The sequence below is a fragment of the Cavia porcellus genome, unplaced genomic scaffold (genome assembly GCF_034190915.1).
Source record: "Cavia porcellus strain 051 isolate PalLab524CR breed Dunkin Hartley unplaced genomic scaffold, mCavPor4.1 scaffold_5, whole genome shotgun sequence".
Taxonomy (NCBI): Eukaryota; Metazoa; Chordata; class Mammalia; order Rodentia; family Caviidae; genus Cavia; species Cavia porcellus.
The window spans coordinates 31,886,473-31,905,934 of NW_026947488.1; the positions used below are offsets into that span (position 1 = coordinate 31,886,473).

Sequence of the window (19,462 nt, forward strand, 5' to 3'; positions counted from 1 at the left end):
TATCTTCAAGATTTTTACCTACTTTGTATTCCAACAAATTTAGTGTTTTTGTTTTAATATTTACATATTTGATCCATTTAGATTTTAGTTTAGTACATGGTGATAGGCACGGGTCTAGTTTTAGTTTTTGGCATATGGAGAGCCAGTTTTTCCAGCACCATTTACTAAAGAGAATATCACTCTTCCAGTGAACACATTTGGCCTCTTTATCAAAGACAGGTGGTTGAGTGTGTTTGTAATTGTGTTTGAATCTTCTAATCTGTTCCATTGATCTTCAGATCTGTTTTTATTCTAGTAGCATTTGATTTTATTACAGTAGCTTTGTAGTATAACTTTAAGTAAAGGATTGTGATGCCTCCTGCCTTGCCTTTGCTGCTTAGAAGTACCTTTGCTATTCTAGGTCTCTTCTGGTTCCAGATGAATTTTAAGAGTGTTTTCTCTAGATCTACAAGGTAGGTTAGTGGTATTTTGATTGGGATTGCATTGAATCTGTATAACAATTTTGGAAGAATGGTCATTTTCACAATATTTATTCTTCCTATCCATGAATAAGGGATGTTTGTCCATTTTCTGAGGTCTTTGATTTCTTTTCCAGGGCATTCTAATTTTTCTTATATAGATCTTTTACTTCTTTCATTAGATTAATTCTTTTTTTATTTAAGGAAAAGGAAACAAAAAAAATACATGGAGATTTAAAAAAAGGGTAGAAATAATACAAAATTACAGACAAACAAAAGGTAAGAAATTGCCAGTTGATAAGTTACACATTGTCATCTTAGAAATAGCTGTTCAGGTTATAGAATTAAAGTATTTAGAATGACATTCAAAAAGTGACCCTACAAACCATTCTGCTCTATGATCGAACAAAAGCTCAGTAATATGATTATCAGTCCTACACATTTGTTTTACATCTCAAAGAGGGTAAGATTAAACATATCAAAACAGAACAGAACATTTAAAAAAAACAATTTAAAGAAATACAGATTTCAAAGCAAGTCCACTGGAGATCTTCATTATCTAACTGTCTCTAGTTTCTTACAGATAGTTGTCCCCATCTTCACCCACTTTATATACTTATTGCATAGTATAGAACTAATCAAATCATTACGGGATGATGAAGTCTTTTTAGGTCCTCAAGTTCCAAATTAGGGAAGACAATAGTAACTACCATCGCATCTCTCATTCTCTTTGTGATAGCCGTCCCCATCTCTACATATGCTGAAGTTGAACTCAAGAAACCAGTCCAATGTCATTCTAATCAACGAACAATAGATTGCTAGAATTTATATTATAATGCTACAAAATAAGCCTCGGGTTTCTCAGCGTCTCTTCCTCAGAGTATCTGTTCCTTACATCTTACATTATACAATCTGTTCCCATAAATAATTTTTTAAAAACCATGTGTGAATTTCTACCTATATATCTATCCTCTCTGTATTATAGGGAAAACCAAGTCATATCAAGACAGCAAAACAATTTCCTAGAAAAACATGCAATGGATAAGACATATAAGACCACAATATAAATGATCTTCCATAGCTACTATGTTTTCTCTTGTTATTTTCAATAGATTTGTCCACAACATTGGCTTATTACAGTTAAACATAGTATCACCTATTTTTATAAAAACTTAACTTTGACAGCATTGTAGGATTTGAGAGCTGTTACTAATTAATACCAGTATGGATATCCTTTACATCTTGTCATGCTCAGAGTAGTTGCCTCTACTTTTAGGGTTGATGCTAACAAGCATACCAATTTCAGATAGAATCAGCCAAGGCCAACCAATAGTCTTATGATTCAGATTCAATTAAGATCAGTCATAGTAAGACAATGTAAGTAATACAGGATTTCAGTTTAAGTTAATAGGAAAGTAAGGATAGTTACCATGGTATAACCTGCTATTTTTGGTTCTAGAGGTCTGTGCCCTCAAATCTGACATGAGTGGACAGACCAGAACAAATTAAATTCAATCTAAATATGGCACTAGGACTACTGTGTCTTTTAAATCGTTATACACCATTAACAATGACCTCTGCTTTTTTTTAAATATAGTTTCAGAGCTGTCTATACTAAAGACTATAGCTTACCATCTCTGTCTCATGTCTGCTACTCCACTTTTCTGCTATAATTTGTCCACCTTATTCCCTCATTCCCTTGTCTGACCCGTTCACTGAGGCCTCTCTGCCACTGTTGCTGGAATCCTGGTATCTCTTCCTCTCTTTCTCTGTAATGTCCTTCAGCACTCTCTGTAGGGTTGGATTGGTGGCCACGAACTCCCACAGTTCCTCCTTGTCTTGAAAGTATCTTATTTCTTCATTAATTTTTAGAGAGAGTTTTGATGGGTATATGAACTTTGGTTGCATATTTTTTTCTTTCAGGATTTGGAATATTTCTCCCCACTCCCTTCTTGACTTAAGAGTTTGTGTTGATAAGTCTGCTGTTATTTTGATAGTTTTCCCGTTATAGGTAATCTGCATCTTTTCTCTGGCTGCTTTTAATATTCTGTTCTTTTGGTGGATTTCTGGGATCTTGATTATTATATGTCTAGGCGTAGATCTGTTTTGGTTGTAGGTAGCTGGTGTTCTGTATGCCTCTTTTATCTGGATATCATTTCTTTTTTGCTATACATGGGAAATTTTGCTTTAATATATCTGTGAATATTTTTTGTATTTCATTTTTGGTTGCTCCTGCTTCCTCACTCACATTCTTTATTCTTAGGTTATGTATCTTTTTGTCATCCTCCAGTTTTTGAATTGCTTCTTTCTGGTTCCTTGTTATTTTTAAGAGGCTTTTTCTTTCATGATCATATTCCCTAAATCTCTCTTCAAGATTCAGAAGGCTGTCTTTAGTTTCTGTCAAGGCATTTTGCCAGTGTTCAATGGAGTTTTTAGTTTCCTGATATTCTCTTTGGATCCGTTTCATGTATTCTAAGTTATGTTTAAATTCTTCTTCAGAAGTTTCTCTTTCTTTTCTGATTTCCTCAGTTCTTCCATCTGTGTTCTCTTGGGCGGGGCTTGTCATTTCTTTAATTAATCTCTTTATATCTTGCCTCACTTGGATCAGGAGTACAGCTTTAAATTCCTCTATGAGGTCATGTAGGTACTTTTTAATTTCGGCTGATGCTGTGTGGAGTAATGGATGGTTACTGTGCTTGTTCTCTTCAGTGTTTAGTTCTCCTGGGCTTATTTTCTCCTGTTGGGCAGCTGGAGTTTTTTTTTTTATCTCTTGTCATGTTTCTGGTTTCTTTCAGACTGTCCTGGGGTTCTCTGGCCCTCTCCGAATTGCTTAGGGTCTTTCAGAAGCGTGCTGGCTTGAGTTTTTGCTGTCCTCCCCAATTTACTGTTATCTGGGGAAGGTTGGGATGCAGGGGCGGTACAGGCTAGTCTCTAGCCTCTGTGCCAGTTAATTCATAAATTAGGCTGTACTTTCTGGTTGTCACTGAGTTGTGACTATTTTGTATCTGCTTATTGGGCCCCAAGCAGAGGCTTGGTTTAGCCCCAGTAGTTCCTGCCAGTTCTCTTTGTACCAGAAGCAGCTGAGTAATGTCACTATGGCACAGGGTTCTGCCCAAATCCCAGCCATTCTCTTCCAAACCTCTCTGTGACAGGAGCACCAGAATAGCAGATCTGCCCAAAACCAAGATGTCTCCCACTAAGTTCTCTGTGTGGAGCTGAAGCCAGCACGTAATCAGGCTCTGCCAGATTTCAAGATGTCTTTCACCAGCCCTCCCTACAGGGGGACCTGGTGATGTCACCGAGCTGTAGGTTCTGCCGCCAGACTAAAATGTCTGCTGCCAGATTCTGTGTTATTGATTTCCCCGTGGTGGCGGGCCAGCTGTTCTCTGGCCAACCCCAGCAGCCGCGGGGTTCCCAGCACTCACCAGAGTCCGGCGCAGGTCCTCATTCCGGGACCACTGCACACCAAGCTGCCCACCTTTCCCGCACTCCCGGCACAGCATGGAACGGTCAGATATCTGCGCACCGTTTAGATTTGAAACTCCAGAGCCTTGTACATCTCTTCTGGTGCAGCGGTGCAGTCCTCGCTGCTACTCAGAGTCCTGGGTCTCAGTTTCCCGCAGTCACCAAAAGCAACACAGCTTTTCCTGCTGGGTCCACGGGTCAGTTTGTTGATTTAAAGGCGTGGGATTTGCAGCCTCCCATTATCAGTGTTCACGGTCTCAGCACGACTTTAAATCCTCCAGCTGCACTGTCTTGGTTAATAAGAATCACTATGGATTTGTCTGGCCCTCTCCATGTTGTCATATTCTAGCTTCTAGTATAATTTCTCCAGAGAGACTCTTCACTCGATCCCCTAGCAAGCCGCCATTTTTTTTCTTACCTTAGATTAATTCTTAAGTATTTCACTTTTTTGGATGCTAGTGTGAAAGGTGTGGTTTCTCTTATTTCCCTCTCAGTTATTTTGTTGTCAGTGTATAGGTATGCTATTGATTTTTGAGTACTGACTTTGTATCCAGCTACATTACTGAATTTTACTTATTATACCTAGGAGTGTTTCCATGTAGTTTTGGGTCTTCTATGTAGAGTATCACATCATCTGCAAATAATGATAATTTAACTTCTTCTTTCCCTATATTTACTTCTTTTATTTTTCTCTCTCTCTCGTCTAATTGCTCTGGCTAGTATTTCCAGTACTATGTTGAATAGGAGCAGTGATAAGGGACATCCTTGTCTTACACCTGATTTTAAGGTAAAGGCTTTCAGTGTTTGGCCTTTTAACATGATGCTGGCTGTTGGTTTGTCATAGATGGCCTTTATCATACTGAGGTAAAGACCATCTATTCCAATTTTCTGTAAGGTTCTTATCATGAATGAATGCTGGACCTTACCAAAAGATTTTTCTGCATCTATAGAAATGATCATGTGATTCTTACTTTTGGCTTTATTGATATGGTGGATTGCATTCATTGATTTATGTATGTTGAATCATCCCTGCATGCCTGGAATGAATCCCACTTGGTCGTGGTGTAGAATCTTCTTGATGATTTGCTGCATCCTGTTTGTCAATATTTTATTGAGAATTTTTGCATCTATGTTCATCAAGAAGATTGCCCTGTAGTTCTCTTTCTTAATTAGGTCTTTCTCAGGTTTTGGTGCTAAAGTAATATTTGCTTCCAGGAATGACTTAGAAAGAATTTCTTCCATTTCAATTTCATTGAAACATTTTAGGAGTGTTGGCATTAAGTCTTCTATGTATTTCTTGTAGAATTCTGTAGTGAATCCATCTGATCGTGGGCTCTTCTTTGTTAGTAAGGACCTAATTACATTTTCAGTTTCATTAATAAAAATTGAGTTATTCAGAAGTTTTACATCTTCTTGATCCAGCTTTGGTACTTCATATGTTTCTAGGAATCTGTCCATTTCTTCAGTGTTATTGAACTGATGAGAGTAGAGATTTTTGAAATAGGTGTTGATGATCTTCTGTATTTCCACAGAGTCTGTAGTAAACTCAGCTGTTTCATTCCTTATTGCATGAATTTGAGCTTTTTTTTCCTTTTTTAAATAAAGTTGGCTATGGGCTTATCAATTTTATTTAATCTTTCAAAGAACCAACTCTTTGATTCATTGATTCCTTGTACTGTTTTCTTAGTCTCTTTTGCATTAATTACTGCTCTGATCTTTATAATTTCCTGCCTACTTTTGGCTTTGTGCTTGACTTGCTCTTCTTTTTCTAGATGTTTGAGGTGTATCTTCAGGTTGTTAATTTGTGTTAATTCTGTTTTCCTTATGTGGCAATTCAGTGCAATAAATTTTCCTCTGATGACCACTTTCATTGCATTCCACAGATTCTGGTAAGTTGTATTTGTATTTTCATTTGCTTGTAGATATTGTTTAATTTTCTTCTTTAATTTCCTCTGTGACCCACTGATTACTCAGGAGTGTATTTTTCAATTTCCATGTGTTTGTGGGGTTTTTGCAGTTTCTTTTATCATAAATTTCTAACTTCATGATGCTATGATCCAAAACATGGATAAAATAATTTCAATTCTTTTGCATTTACTTAAATATGTTCTGTGGGCTAATATGTGGTCTATTTTAGAGAATGTCCCATGTAATGCTGAGAAGATTGTATATTATGATGTTGTTGTATGGAACACTCTGTATACATCTATCAAGTCCATTTATTCACAGGTGTGATTCAGTTCTGCTATTTCTTTGCTGATTTTCTGTCTGATTGTTCTGTCCCTTTATGTCAATGCCATGTTAAGGTGTCCTTTTATAATTCTGTTATTGCTTATTTGATTTTTCATGTTTGTTAATATTTGCTTTGTATATCTGAGTGCTTCCAAATTTTGGTGCATATATAAGATTGTTATGTCTTGCTTTTGAAGTTTTCCCCTAAATACTATGTAGTGATCTTCTTTATCTCTTTGGATCATTTGTGATGTGAAGTTCACATTTTCTGCAATCAGAATAGCTACCCCCACTTTTTGGGGGTTCCTGTTGCTTGAAGTATTGTTTTCCATCCTTTGACTCTCAGTCTATGAGTTTCTTTTTAGGTTAGATGGGTTTCTTATACAGCATATGATTGGATGTTGTTTCTTGACCCATTCTGATAGTCTGTTTCTTTTAATTGGTGAATTGAGGACATGTACATTAATAGTTATAAGTGTTACATATTGGTTTATTGTTGAAATGTTATTTTTTTGCTGTTGTATCTTTACCTTTCCATTCTGTTTAATTGTCTGCCTTGATTACTGGTTTTTTCTTATGTGTATCTAGAATGTCTTTCAGTATTCTTTTCAGGTTTGATTTGGTGGTCATGAAGTTCTTCAGCTGCTCTTCGTCATAGAAGTATCTCATTTCTCCATCCATTTCGAAGGATTGTTTTTCAGGATACATTCATCTGGGTTGGAAGTCCTTTTCCTTTAGGATCTGAAATGCCTCACTCCATGCTCCTCTTGACTTCATTGTTTGTGTTGAGAAGTCTGCTGTATATGTTCTGATATGTTTTCCTTTATAGGTGATCTGTCTTTTTTCTGTAACAGCTTTTAATATTGTGTTCATATGTTGGATTTATGGGAGGGTGATTATTATATGTCTAGGTATAGTTTTATTTTGTTTATGGTTATTTGGAGTTCCTTATGTTTCACTAATGTCAGTTTCCATTTACATGCTTGGGAAATTTTCTTCTATAGATAGCCTCTTGATATCATTTGTGTTGTCCCTGTCTTTTTCATTTATCTCTATTATTCTTATGATGTTTTTCCTTTGCATCATCTTCCAGCTGTTGAATTATTTCCTGATTCCTTGTTATTTTTAAAAGATCTTTCCTTTCCGTTCACTAGCTGCAATCTTGTCTTTGAGGTCTGAATTTCTATCTTCACTTTCGTTGAGGCAGTTTTGGCACCTTTCAATGGAATTTTTGATTTCCTGTATATCTCTTTGAATCTTCTTCATGCATTCTGTTTGTTTCTTATACTATGCATTCAGGGATTCTATCTTTTTGCATTGTTCCTCTAATTTTTTAACTGTGTCTTCTTTAGCTCTGTTCAGCATTTCTTCTATCATTTCTTCTTTTATCTGGGAGATTATTTCTGATTTGAGATCCTTTACAGCTTCCTAGAGTTGCTTCTTTATTTCAGTTAATATCATTTCAGGCACTTCAAGTGTATGGGTTATGTTTTCTTCTATGTACATGGCTCCTTAGCTCTTGCAATGGGCTGTAGGTTTGAGATTGCATTTTGGTCTTTCATCTTGTCATTTTCCTATATTTCTGTGTTTCAAGCCATGTTCCAAAGCTTCCCCTGGGCACGTTGGAAATCCCCTCCTGCACCTTTGGCTCCTGGGACTGAATGGAAGTTGCTGAGCATGACCCAGTCAGACCCACAGGACCTCCTATGCCACCTCCGGTGTTCCAGGGAGCTGGGTAGGCTTCTAGCTGCTGGCGATTATGGTCCAAAGCTCTTCCTGAGCTATTGCCTATGCATGGAACTCACATCATGTGCCCTCAGCGCCCCAGATCAAATGAAGTTTGCTGAGTGTGGTCTAGTCAGTCCCGCTAAACCTCCCAAGCCTAGTCCAGTGTTTCAGAAAGCAGGGCAGGAACTTAACCACTGGGAGCAATGGTATTAAACTCTCCCCAGGCCAGCACTGGCACTCCCTCAATACTTTTCTTTAGAGGAAATGAATATAAGTGCACCTTCCCTCCCCCCTCAGAGAAATGCCAACTTGGTAGGAGATGAGCTCAGTCTAGAAGGCTCCATTCTGTTTCCCTAGCTTGCAAAAAGGATCCTGGGACACAGTAGACATTCAGTTCTGTGACATAAGAAAAGGCTCACACTCAGAAAGGAAGCTCAATGTTGGTGAAGTAGGTGAGATCTAGCCCTGGTCTGGGCTGTTCACTCAAACTTGCATGGCCCTCCTACGTGGAAACAAAGGTAGGGATAGAGTGGAAAAATAGAAGGTTGTGCAGTAGTCAGACATCAGCTGCAGATGCTCCCTATTTACTTGGTGTGGAGACTTGAGCCAATTACAGACTGCAGGCCTTGGCTGCACTGATAAATGGGTGACATTAAATCATGAACATGAGCATCCACCATCCTACCTACTTCTTCGCTGGTGTCACAGAATGCAAGGTGCAATTCCTGACCTACTGTCATACATGGAGAAACTAGGGATGCCCAAACTGTACTCACCGCCGACAAACATCTTGGTGCCTCTTCCACACTGAATCTCCTTGTCCTCAGAGTCTGTTTTCTGGAACTTGACACAGTAGTAGGTGCCTGCATCTGCAGGGGTAACATTACTGATGTGGATTGAAAAGTCCTTGTTGTCTCTCTTTGTGGTGTCTGACACATCTGTGACTCGGGCAAAGTGGCCTCCTTTGAAATTGTAGATTAACTCTCTGTCTTGTCCTTGACCCCTAAACCACAGGATGGGTCCCACAGGCAACAGGGTAGTCACAGTACAGTGCAGAGTGGCAGTCTCTCCTGAGGTGACCAACACTAGCTTCTCAGGCTGAATCATCTTCAGAATATCCTCTGTGGCTGTTGGGAGGGAAACACAGAGCAGTATCACTAATTCTGAGAGTTCCTGTGTGTTTTTGAAAATTAATCAGTACAGAATTGTAGTGAATGAGTGCATGCTATGAGTGCATACTGGAGCTCAGCTCATTGCATTTGTTATCACATTTAACTCTCACATGAACTTTCTTTTATGGAGAAACTGAGGCCCACAGGGGTTGAAAAATATAATAGTGTGAATTTGAGTGCCACCAGCTTCCTTGAAAGTCTTATGATAATTTCATGCTATACCAAATATTTGTTACTCTTCACATTCTGTTCACATAGTGCACTAGTCATGGAATAGAGTAGCTTCATGAGATTTCTTTAGACTACTGAGTTCTGAGGAGAGCTGGGGGTGTCATCAATGGGCATGCATTCAACTGAGGGAATCTATGTATCAATTTCCTTTTTTCACAAATATGCTCATGATGGGGTTTGTTCTGTCATCTTGAGATAGTGGTACCCAGAACTCCCAATGCACAATAACATGTAACTTAGTAAGAAGTGATACATTGCTTTAAGCCTCTAGGACCTTTGCTCACATTATACTGACAGTTAAATCACATTATACTGATTTTGTCAAGCATGCTACTGTGAAAAGTTACTGAAAATATATTTCCTTAAAATGACAAAATTATCTGATCCCATGGGTCAGAACATTCAAAATTCCATTTTAGTGCCACTGAATAACACATATATGCTAAAACACAAGAATATTCAAGAATGTAGAAAAAGCAATACTAAATTTTATTCAGAATCAAAAAAGATGTAGAATGGCTAATATAACCCAGAGGAACAAATGCAAACACACAGAACCATGTGATTTTTACACAGAAACCAAATATATACTGGAGAAAGTACAGTCTCTTTAAGAAGCAGTTCTATAAAAACTGGAGAATTACAAGCAAAAAATAGTAATAATATTCACGTATCTCATCCTGCACTAAAATCAATCAGTATGGAGCAAAGTGAGACTATAAAGCTAAAAACAACAACACTGGGTAGAAGAAATACAAAGGAAATACTGTAATCCATAGTTAAGGGCAAAGACTTCCTATTTCCAAAGCACAGAAAATAATATCAAAAAAAATTTTAAATGGCATTATACCAAATTAAAAGATTGTGCTTGGCAAAGAAATAACTACCAGAATGAACAAGCAAATGGGATAAATTGTTTGAAAATCCTCAATTCTGATAGAGCATTAATACCTATAATACATAAGCAATTTGGAAAAATCAGACTCCATAAAACAAAGAATGGAATATAAAATGTGAAGATTGAACAGATGCTTCTTGAAGGAAATGTGCTTCAATTAAAATATTTTGGTTTTGCTTGACAGGACAATTTGTGGTTTCCACTGATTTGCTTCTCTTCTGTTGTCTTTACTAAGATAAATTATAGTCTGGCATAGTGGTATACGCCTGTAATCCCAGCACTCAGGAGGCTGAGGAGGGAGGATCATTGTGAATTTGAGACTAACCTGGGCTACAATGTGAGCACAAGTCCAGCCTGAACTTCAGGGAGACCTAGTCTCAGAAAGCCAAAAAAAAAAAAAAACCATAATAAATTGTGCAAAGTTTCTTGGAGAATGGTTTTTAAAATCAGTCCCAGTACCTCCAAATGGCTAACAGGGTCCTGAATCTAGTCCTGGGAGCTGGAGGTGCGAGAGTTGATTCCCAGTGCATGGTGGGCGGGGGGGGGGGATTTGGAACATAACTACAATCAGGTAAGACCACAGCAAGCATCCCAAATCACTTTAGGATGCACAGGAAGTCCTTCAGGCTTAACTGGGTCATGCCCAAAGACCTTCAAGCATCTAGTAGGGACCTGAATCCAGTCCCAGGAGCCAAAGTTGCATGAGCTGATTCCCAGAGTATGAAGGAAGGTTTGGAATATGGCTCTCAGCTTGTAAAACCACATCAAGCATCCCAAATAACTGGAGAGCAAACAAGAGGTCCTCCATTCAGTCCTGGGAGCCAAAAGTGTTCCAAGTGATTCCCAACACACAGGGGAACATTTGGAACATTACTTGAAACCCAGAAATATAGGAAAATGACAAAACAAAAGAGAAAAATGCAATCTCAAAACTTCCAGCCCAAACCTAGCAAGCCTAGGAGACATGGACATAGTAGAAATGTAAGCCTTATACCTAAAATGCCTGAAATGATAACAACTGAAGCAAAGAATCAACTCCAGGAAGCTATAAAACAATTCAGATCAGAAATAATCTCCCAGATAAAAGAAGAAATGGTAAATGTAATGAAAGAAATACAGAACACATCTAAACAAGGCATAGTTTAAAAATTAGAGGAACAATGCAAAATGATGGAAACCCTGAATGAAAAAGATAAGAAACAAACACAAGGCATAAAGCAGACTCAAAGAGATATACAGGAAATTAAAAATTCCTTCAAAAGCTGGGAAAACCACTGCAACAAAAGTGAATAAAATTTCAGACCTTGAAGTATATCAAGCCCATCTGTGTTAGAGATTATAGCTAGTCTTCTCTGCCTCATCTCTAATATGCTATGTTTCTACTTTTAGTTGTCTACTTTTCTCTTTCATTCCACATCTGCCTCATTTATTGAGGCTTCTCTGACACTTTTGCTGTAATCCTGATGTTTTTTTCCTCTCTCTAGACTGTCCTTCAGTATTTTTGTAGGGTTAGATTTGTGGTCACAAACTCCCACAGTTCCTCTTTGTTATGGAAACATCTTGTTTCTCCATTAACTTTGAGAGAGTTTTGTGGGGTACATCAATCTGTGTTGGAGGTTATTTTCTTTTAGGGTTTGGAATACTTTGCTCCAAGCTCTTCTTGATTTGATAGTTGGTGTCGAGAAGTCTGTTATGATTTTGATGGGTTTTCCTTTATAGGTGATCTGTTTCTTTTCTCTGTTTTTAATATCTGTTCTTGAGAACAATTTTTGGGATCTTTATTATATGACTGGGTGTAGATCTGTTTTGCTTGTAGCTGGCTGGAGTTCTGTATGTCTCATACATCTGAATATCATTTTCTTTTCCTATGCTTGGGAATTTTTCCTTAATTATTTCTGTGAATAGCCTTTGTGTTTCATTTGTGTTTACTCTTGCTTCTTCGCTCACATATTTTATTCTTAAGTTATAGATTCTCTTGTCATCTTCTAGCCTTTATACTGTTACTTCCTGGTTTCTTATTATTTTTAAGAGATCTTTCCCTTCATGATCACACATTGCAAATCTTTCTTTGAATTTTGAAAGTCTAACTAGTTTCTGTCAAGGAATTTTGTCAGCTTTCAATGGAGTTTTTAGTTTCCTGGTAATCTCTTTGGATCTGTTTCATGTATTCTAGATTTTGTTTATGTTCTTCATCAAAGGTTTCTCTCTTTTTTCTGGATTCTTCCATTCTTCCATCTGTGTCTTCTTGAGGAATGCTTAGCATTTCTTTTATTGATGTTTTTATATCTTGCTTCACTTGAATTAGAATTTCAGTTTTAAGTTCATCTGTAAGGTCATGAAGATATTTCTTTATGTCCACTGATGCTGTGCCCAATATTGCATGGCTGCTGCCCCTGATCTCTTATGTATTTACCTCTCCTGGACTTATTTTCCCTGGGTCAGTGGCTGGAGGCTTTTTCTTGTTTCTTTCTCTTGTCATGTTTCTGGTTTCTTTCAGATAGGTATATGGTAAAGGTCTCAGGCCCTTTCTGTATTGCTTATGGTTTTTCTGAAGCATGCTGGCTAGGAGCTTGCTGCCCTCTCCAGTTTACTGTTAATCTGTGAGGTACATGCAGGGATGATGTGGGCTGGCCCCTCTCCTCTGAGCCAGTCAACTAGCAAGTACCTTCACCATGTTAGTCTGTGCCATGTGGACATCATAGTTTTAGGACAGTTGTGTCCCTGGCTGTTTGGTCCCAACCAGGGGTGTGGCCCAGCCCAAGCAGATTCCACCAGTCCTCTTTGAGCCAGGAGCTGTTGACTGATGCCAGTGTGGTTCCAGGTTCAGGTCCATCCTGGCGAACTCCAATATGTCATCAAGCTAGTCACCCCCTCTGTGGGACCCAATTCCTAGCACTCACCACAAGTTAACACTGCTCTCCACTGTCCAGAAGGACAGTGAGTCTTCTGACTCCAAGGTGTGCCCAACACAGCACAGGACCAGCTCTAGTGAGAGCATTTCTGGTTCCAGCCTTTCATCCACATTTTTCCTTTCTTTCTTTTTTTTAACCTCAGTTTCTTCCTGGGTCATGAGTCTCCCTCTCCTTTCAGCTGGTCTTCTCTATGATGTTAAATTCTAGCATCTGAGGGCCAGGGGATTTAGCTCAGCAGCATAAGGACCTTCCTTGCAAGCATGCAGTCATGAGTTCGATCCCTGGTACCAATAAAAAAGAAAATTCTAGCATCTGAGTTGTTTTTCTCAGACAGGCTCTCTACACTGTTACCTATCAATCTGCCATCTTCCCAGTAGACTTCTTTCTCAGTAGATTTCTTAAAGTGTAGAGGCTTCCATCAACATTATATAGCATATACATATTGATATGAAGATGGATCTGCACACAATTACAGATTGTGTTAGGCAGAGTTTTGTTTCTATAATAAACACTTGAGATAAGTCAATTTGTGGAGAGACAAGAACTGTTATGACAGTTTTAGAGGTTTCAGTCTGGTATTGGTTGTCTCCATTGAATCCTGGCCTACAGGAGACTAGAAATCCTGTTGGAGAATGCATGGTCAAGACAACTTGTTGGCCTCATGGCACACACAATGATCTAAGAGGTCTTACTTGGCCCTTCTTTTTAAAGGGCCTACAAAATTCCAGTAGTGCTACTAGGGACAAAGGCATTAACATGGGCTTTTAGAGGACATTACAGATCCAAACTATAGCATGGATGTGTGAGCTTAAGTCAGAAGTCTCTGCATTTTTCATTCCTCTCCTTCCACCTCATCACTATCCTGCAGGGAAGAAGGAGCTCCAAGACAGCATTGCACACATGTTCGGCTCTGAGGGGAAATTCACTTTACCATAAGAGAAATTTGCATACTACAAGGGCTTGGGCGAAGCTACAGGGTCAGAAAGAGAAGTAGAAAAACAAGGAATGTGGCTGGCTGCAGAGAAAATGAAAGTTTTGTTTGATACGCTTTTCTCACAGACTGAGAAATGATTTGAAAGCATCAGTGTGGACAGGCCTTTTTAATAGCCTTTGTGTGAGTATGTGAGCATATATACTGAAATTTACCCTAGGTTTGTATATGTGTGTGTACCTGTATGTCCAAAAGCATTTATTGAATTGTGGCTGCCATAAGGTTATTTTGAGGAATAAGTGAAATTACAATGCAATTGAAAAGCTCCCCAAAAATATTTACAGATCGCATTGAACATACCACTGCAACACTTTGATTATATGCACTTCAACTCTGATTATCTCATAGTGGGGTAGTGGTAATGTGTAATATTCTCTCAACTTCTGTGTATCTCCTGTTTTGTTGTTGTTGTTGTTGTTGTTGTGTTTGTGTGTGTGCAATTAGCGTCTATTGAGAGGCTGAGTAACACTGTATGGTTAAGAATAAGAAATTTGGGAGGCTCAGATCTAGATTAGTGGTAGATCATGTGATTTTTATGAAGGAGCACTTGGATAGAAACATCATCTCCAAAATAAGAAAGAAAGAAAGATAAAAGGTGACAGAGACAGTGGGCAGGGTTGGGAGCTGGCCTGCCTAGATTTGAATAATTCTCTCTACTCCAATCTGTATGTAGGTGACTGGGAGAATTTGGCCCTGTACCTGTTTCCTCATTCCTCATCTGAAAGTAGGAAATAAAGGGACTAGCTACCACATAAGAATATCCCAAGGATATAGCATGTCAAGGATTCAGCAAGCTAATTGTACACAATGCTGAGAACTCTGCCTGCCATACTTATTGAAATACCATTAGTCTTTGGGAATAATTTAAAAGTTAGATTCCAGCTGTCCTAGTCAATTTACTTTTTTCTGGGACAAAATATTCAGCACTCAAAGTTACATTAATGGAGGAAAGTTTATTTCAGCTCACAATTTGTAGAGGTTTCACTTCATAGTCAGCTATCTCCAATGTAAGGTAGCACAGCAGAAGACAAATCCACAGCAAGGCAGGTAGGAGCTCAGCAAGCATCAGCAGCACCAGCAGCAGCAACTCCAGTAGTAAGCCTGCCTTCCTTCTCTTCCTTTATATTCCTATTGATTGGTGCCACCTCACCCAGATCAATGCTAATTCCAATCAGAGCACTAATTTAGTATCACACATTCTTAATCCCAGTATCACATAAGCTAGATCCAGCTAACCTCAGGAAAATGGTGGAGTGACGAGCAGAGAAAGACCCTCTCCTCTGGTGTCCAGATCCTGGAATACAACATCAAAAGGAAGAGAAGGAGAGTCATGGGTCCCCTGTATACAGGAAAGATCCGAACTGAGATGGAGAAAGACAATTTAGGAATCCAGCTAAAATATGAAAACCAGGGATGGCACCCTTGCTAGACACGGAGAAACAACAAGGAAGCACTCTCCGTGTGCTGGAGGAGGCCCTACTGGCTGGGGAGAAGCAGCAAGGAAGCCATGCAGCCTCCTTGGGTGCTGCCTAGAGAGAAGCAGCAAGGAAACCACCTCCATCTACCAATTCCCACCTCCCACCTTTCCCTACCCCCAGGTGAGCAACCAGATGAGACACAGGCTGAGATGATAATAACGGAATAAAGGAAGAAGCTCAACATTTAAGTTGTTTGATTGGCATTGCAAGCTCCTGGCCAGTAGCCTGAGCAACTAATTAGAGGATAAGACCATGCAATATAGTAACAATAGTGAGTTTTCTATTGTCCTATCACTGTTCTGTTTTGTTTCATGTTACTGTTCTATTTTACTCCCTTTAAGATGGAAAAAGCTAAAAGCCTCACCTATAAGTTGAAGAGGCAGAGGGGAGGGAAACATCTAGAAACAAGCTTTAATATTCTCTCTCCACAATCTAAGAAACTGCTTTACAAGGGAACTAAAGTGGGATCCAGGGAGATTGATGTGCTCAGTCCTGTGGCTGAGGGCTCAGCTTTATTGCCAATGAAGATGAGGACAGACAGACAGTTGAAGAGACATGAGCAGGAGCTCTCCCAGGCTGGGACGTGAAACCTCCAAAGCTGCCTATCCTAGGAAAGAGAGAAATAAAATCTATACAGGAAAGGTGAGGGAACCAGGGGATGATGTGGAAATCTGCTGAGGGATGAACTGTTTTCCCTCTGTGTGGAAGGTGAAATCCCAGTAGTACAGAATATGAATAGTTTAAAAAGTGGTTAAATAAAGACATGGAATAGACCCCAATTTGACATGACTTGTGCTGTTACAAGAGGAGGAAATGATACCAAAAAAACAGAGAAAGGTGACATGGAGAAGATGCTGACTTCTGTTAGATCCTCCTTTCTAAGAGAGAGCACAATCATCATGACAAGGGTTCAGAACTGTGCCTTGAAAAGGCATACCTCCTTCCCAGAAGCCACTAAGGCTTCTTCCTCCCAAAAGTCTGTGGTAAAGCTCAGGCATGCAAGGTTTACCCAGTCCCCATACCCTGATGAAATAAATCAGCTCACATCAGTAGCCAAAGCCCTTCCCCCATCAGAGTCTATCAGGCAGAACCAGCCCTTTGTCTTCAGAGAGCCACCACATCCTCCTTTTTGGCAAGTCTCTCCATGCCCCCACCCATTAAACCTTCTTACCAGTTGCCTTCTCTCTTTTAACATTATGCACTGCTCTAGATTGAGTACAAACTCACCATTCAGTCAACTTCAAGATAAAGTGATAAACTGTGAGATAAAACCAATCCTGCCAACACCTTGATCTTACTTAGACTTCTAGCTTCCAGATGTGGGAGGAAATGAATGTCTATTGTTTTAGCCACCAAGCCTGTGGTACTGTCCTATGGCAGCCCCAGAAGAAGAAAACAGATTCCCTTAGGAAGAAAATGTGGAACTAATTAAGGGGAAAGTGTATGTAAGGATGCACAAGACATAGATCATAGATAAGGAGTGAACAGAGTGGACACAGAAATCCTACTGAGGACAGATGATGGGTGAGAATCTCCTTGAACACTTTTCCCCTGCCTACCCCAAATGGACTCCATGTCAGACTTCTCAGTTTTGAGTGGTGAGCAGAAATAACTGGGATTATGACCAGGCTTGTCTATTAGCCATGCTAAGGCTCAACTAGTTACCTTAGGAACATTTGCTTCACCTCTTCAAGCACCAAAAAGTTAGAGATTTAAATAATGATACGATTTTATCACCTAAATATTGTAAAATGTGAGTAAGAATTGCTTGATGCATCCTTTGAATTGATGCCTCTGCTCACCTGCTGAACCTGAAGAATCTGCAGAGATCACAGTCAGGTCCCTGTTTCTGCTTCCTCAGACAATATATTGTCCTTATCTTCTGTGGCCATGCCTAAGTTAATTTGGAACCTCTGAGGTTCAGTGGTAAGGGTGGTCCAGGATCAAGGAGAGAGGATTCTACCCCAGGGCCATACTCACCTGTGAGTCTGAGCAGAAAGGTCAGTAGCAGGACAAGACAAGAAGGCTGGACCTGGGAAGCAGAGACAGGCATCATGGAGGCCCAAGAAGGGTTCTCTGTGCAAGTGTCTATGTCAGGAAGATGCCATTCTACGCTCTTGGAAGTTAGAGTCATCCTGCCCACTCTCTGAAAGAAGAAGTGGCTCTGTTGTAACGAGATACCAACCTGCTTCAAGATTGCAAAATTGAAATCATACCACTGTAAGACAGGAAGTTCTTCAGGGTAAAATTTTGCAGCTACTCTGGTTCCACTTGAACTTTCCTGCATTCTTGAAATGTTGTTGATTCCCCATGTGAGAGCCACAAGCTAAAAAGTATGTGTTTCAAATTCTTAAACTAGAGATTCACCCTGATTTACTCCACAAGCTCAGGTACTGACTACCGGGGCCTCATTAAGACAGGATGGAGTCAAATTTATATCTTCTAAGATGTTCCTTTTGCAGAAAGAGATGGTTGCCCATTTAAAGTCTCTTGCATAATGCCAGGGTTTCAGAGGTGTTTAATCTCCTCCAGGACTCTTAAGATCCTCTAAACATTAACTATGCCAACAATAATGGGAATTTAGGGCCTGTTGGAATGACACAGTTGATTATTGCACACCATGAAGCTCCGTGGGCTTTCATTACCTTCCAATCCCAAACCAAACCATGTAATCAACAATCATATATTACCAAAATAGAATTCAATAGTATTTTGAAAGGATTATAGACCATGACTATGTGGTTACATCATCCTAAGAAAACCTACAATATTTGGTATTATGTCCCTAAAGGACCTCTTCTGTGTTTCTAACATGCCTGCCAACTCAATTGTACATTTTAAACAGTGACCAGAATATCTGGATGCAATCACAAGAGGGACACTGGGGATTGGGCAAAGTAGTATTATCTATAGAAAATGACTTCCTGCCCATATGATAGATTATCCCTTCCTAGGAATGTGGGGAATACTATGAGGTAAGGAAAGCTAATGATATCATTTCAATGTAGTTTATTCTATAAAACCTCCTTCCCTCAATAGCTGGATATGGAACAGAGCACTATGGAGTAGTGAGTAGTGTAGTCTAGTTGGCTACCACTGGACACTGAGTTTACTCCAGTGATTTCTCTGTTTGATCCATTGCCACTAGACAGTTTTTCGATTTCCTGTCTGGCCTGTGGCCATTGAACAGTCCCACTATGGTATGGTGGCTTTCCTGCCCATGTGGCCACCAGTGGAGTTTATCCTTTTCTGCTAGTAATTCTCAACTAACCCTATCCTTTCCTGTTGATACTTTAATAAGTCTATTGATAATACATGATCTCCATCTGTTCATCTTCCTGATGAGACAGAGAAGAGGCTCCTGATCTTCCATTTGGCCCTCCTATTGGCTGGAGTTGATATGATATGTCCAGTGGCCTTGAAGCTCTTTTCCCTCACTTCTCTCCCCAGTGTATGGGCACACACTCTTTGATGTCATCCCTGGCTATTTAGTGATTACTCTCTTCTACACCTCTCTGACAGGAGTACAGTTTGACTGTCAGACATAATGGCCCAGTCCAATTCCTGCTACTTCATGTGCTGTTGCTGTCTGTTTGAAGAAGTGGGGGCCAGGTTAGAGTGGTCCAGATTAGTACACAATTGATAAGAGTTCATTGTTAATATTCCCAACTTCCCTTGAGCCCCAATTAACTGTGATGTACACATCTAGTCTTCCTGAAGATTCCCAGACTTGAGCCCTACCATTTTTCTGTAGAGATGCAATAACTTTCAGTCAAATAGCTTGCATTGCTCTGCCCATCCCTAATCACTGCCATGACAGCTTCACCTGATGGGTCCATTACAAACCTGTGTTTGGATCATTAGTAGGCTCAAATTTGAACCAATTGCAGTCCTTCA

At 39.5% G+C, this 19,462-nt stretch overlaps 1 protein-coding gene across 1 annotated transcript in view; it reads right to left on the reverse strand.

Moving 5' to 3' along the window:
* LOC100719070 (signal-regulatory protein gamma-like) overlaps nucleotides 1-17,699 on the reverse strand; it is a 30,623-nt gene extending 12,924 nt beyond the window's left edge. The window contains exons 1-2 of the mRNA XM_063249471.1: nucleotides 17,546-17,699; nucleotides 8,660-9,010 (exon numbers count right to left, since the gene is read on the reverse strand). Of these exons, the coding sequence (XP_063105541.1) occupies nucleotides 8,660-9,010; nucleotides 17,546-17,699 (505 nt within the window). The remainder of the gene's footprint in view (nucleotides 1-8,659; nucleotides 9,011-17,545) is intronic.
* Nucleotides 17,700-19,462: the final 1,763 nt, after the last annotated feature.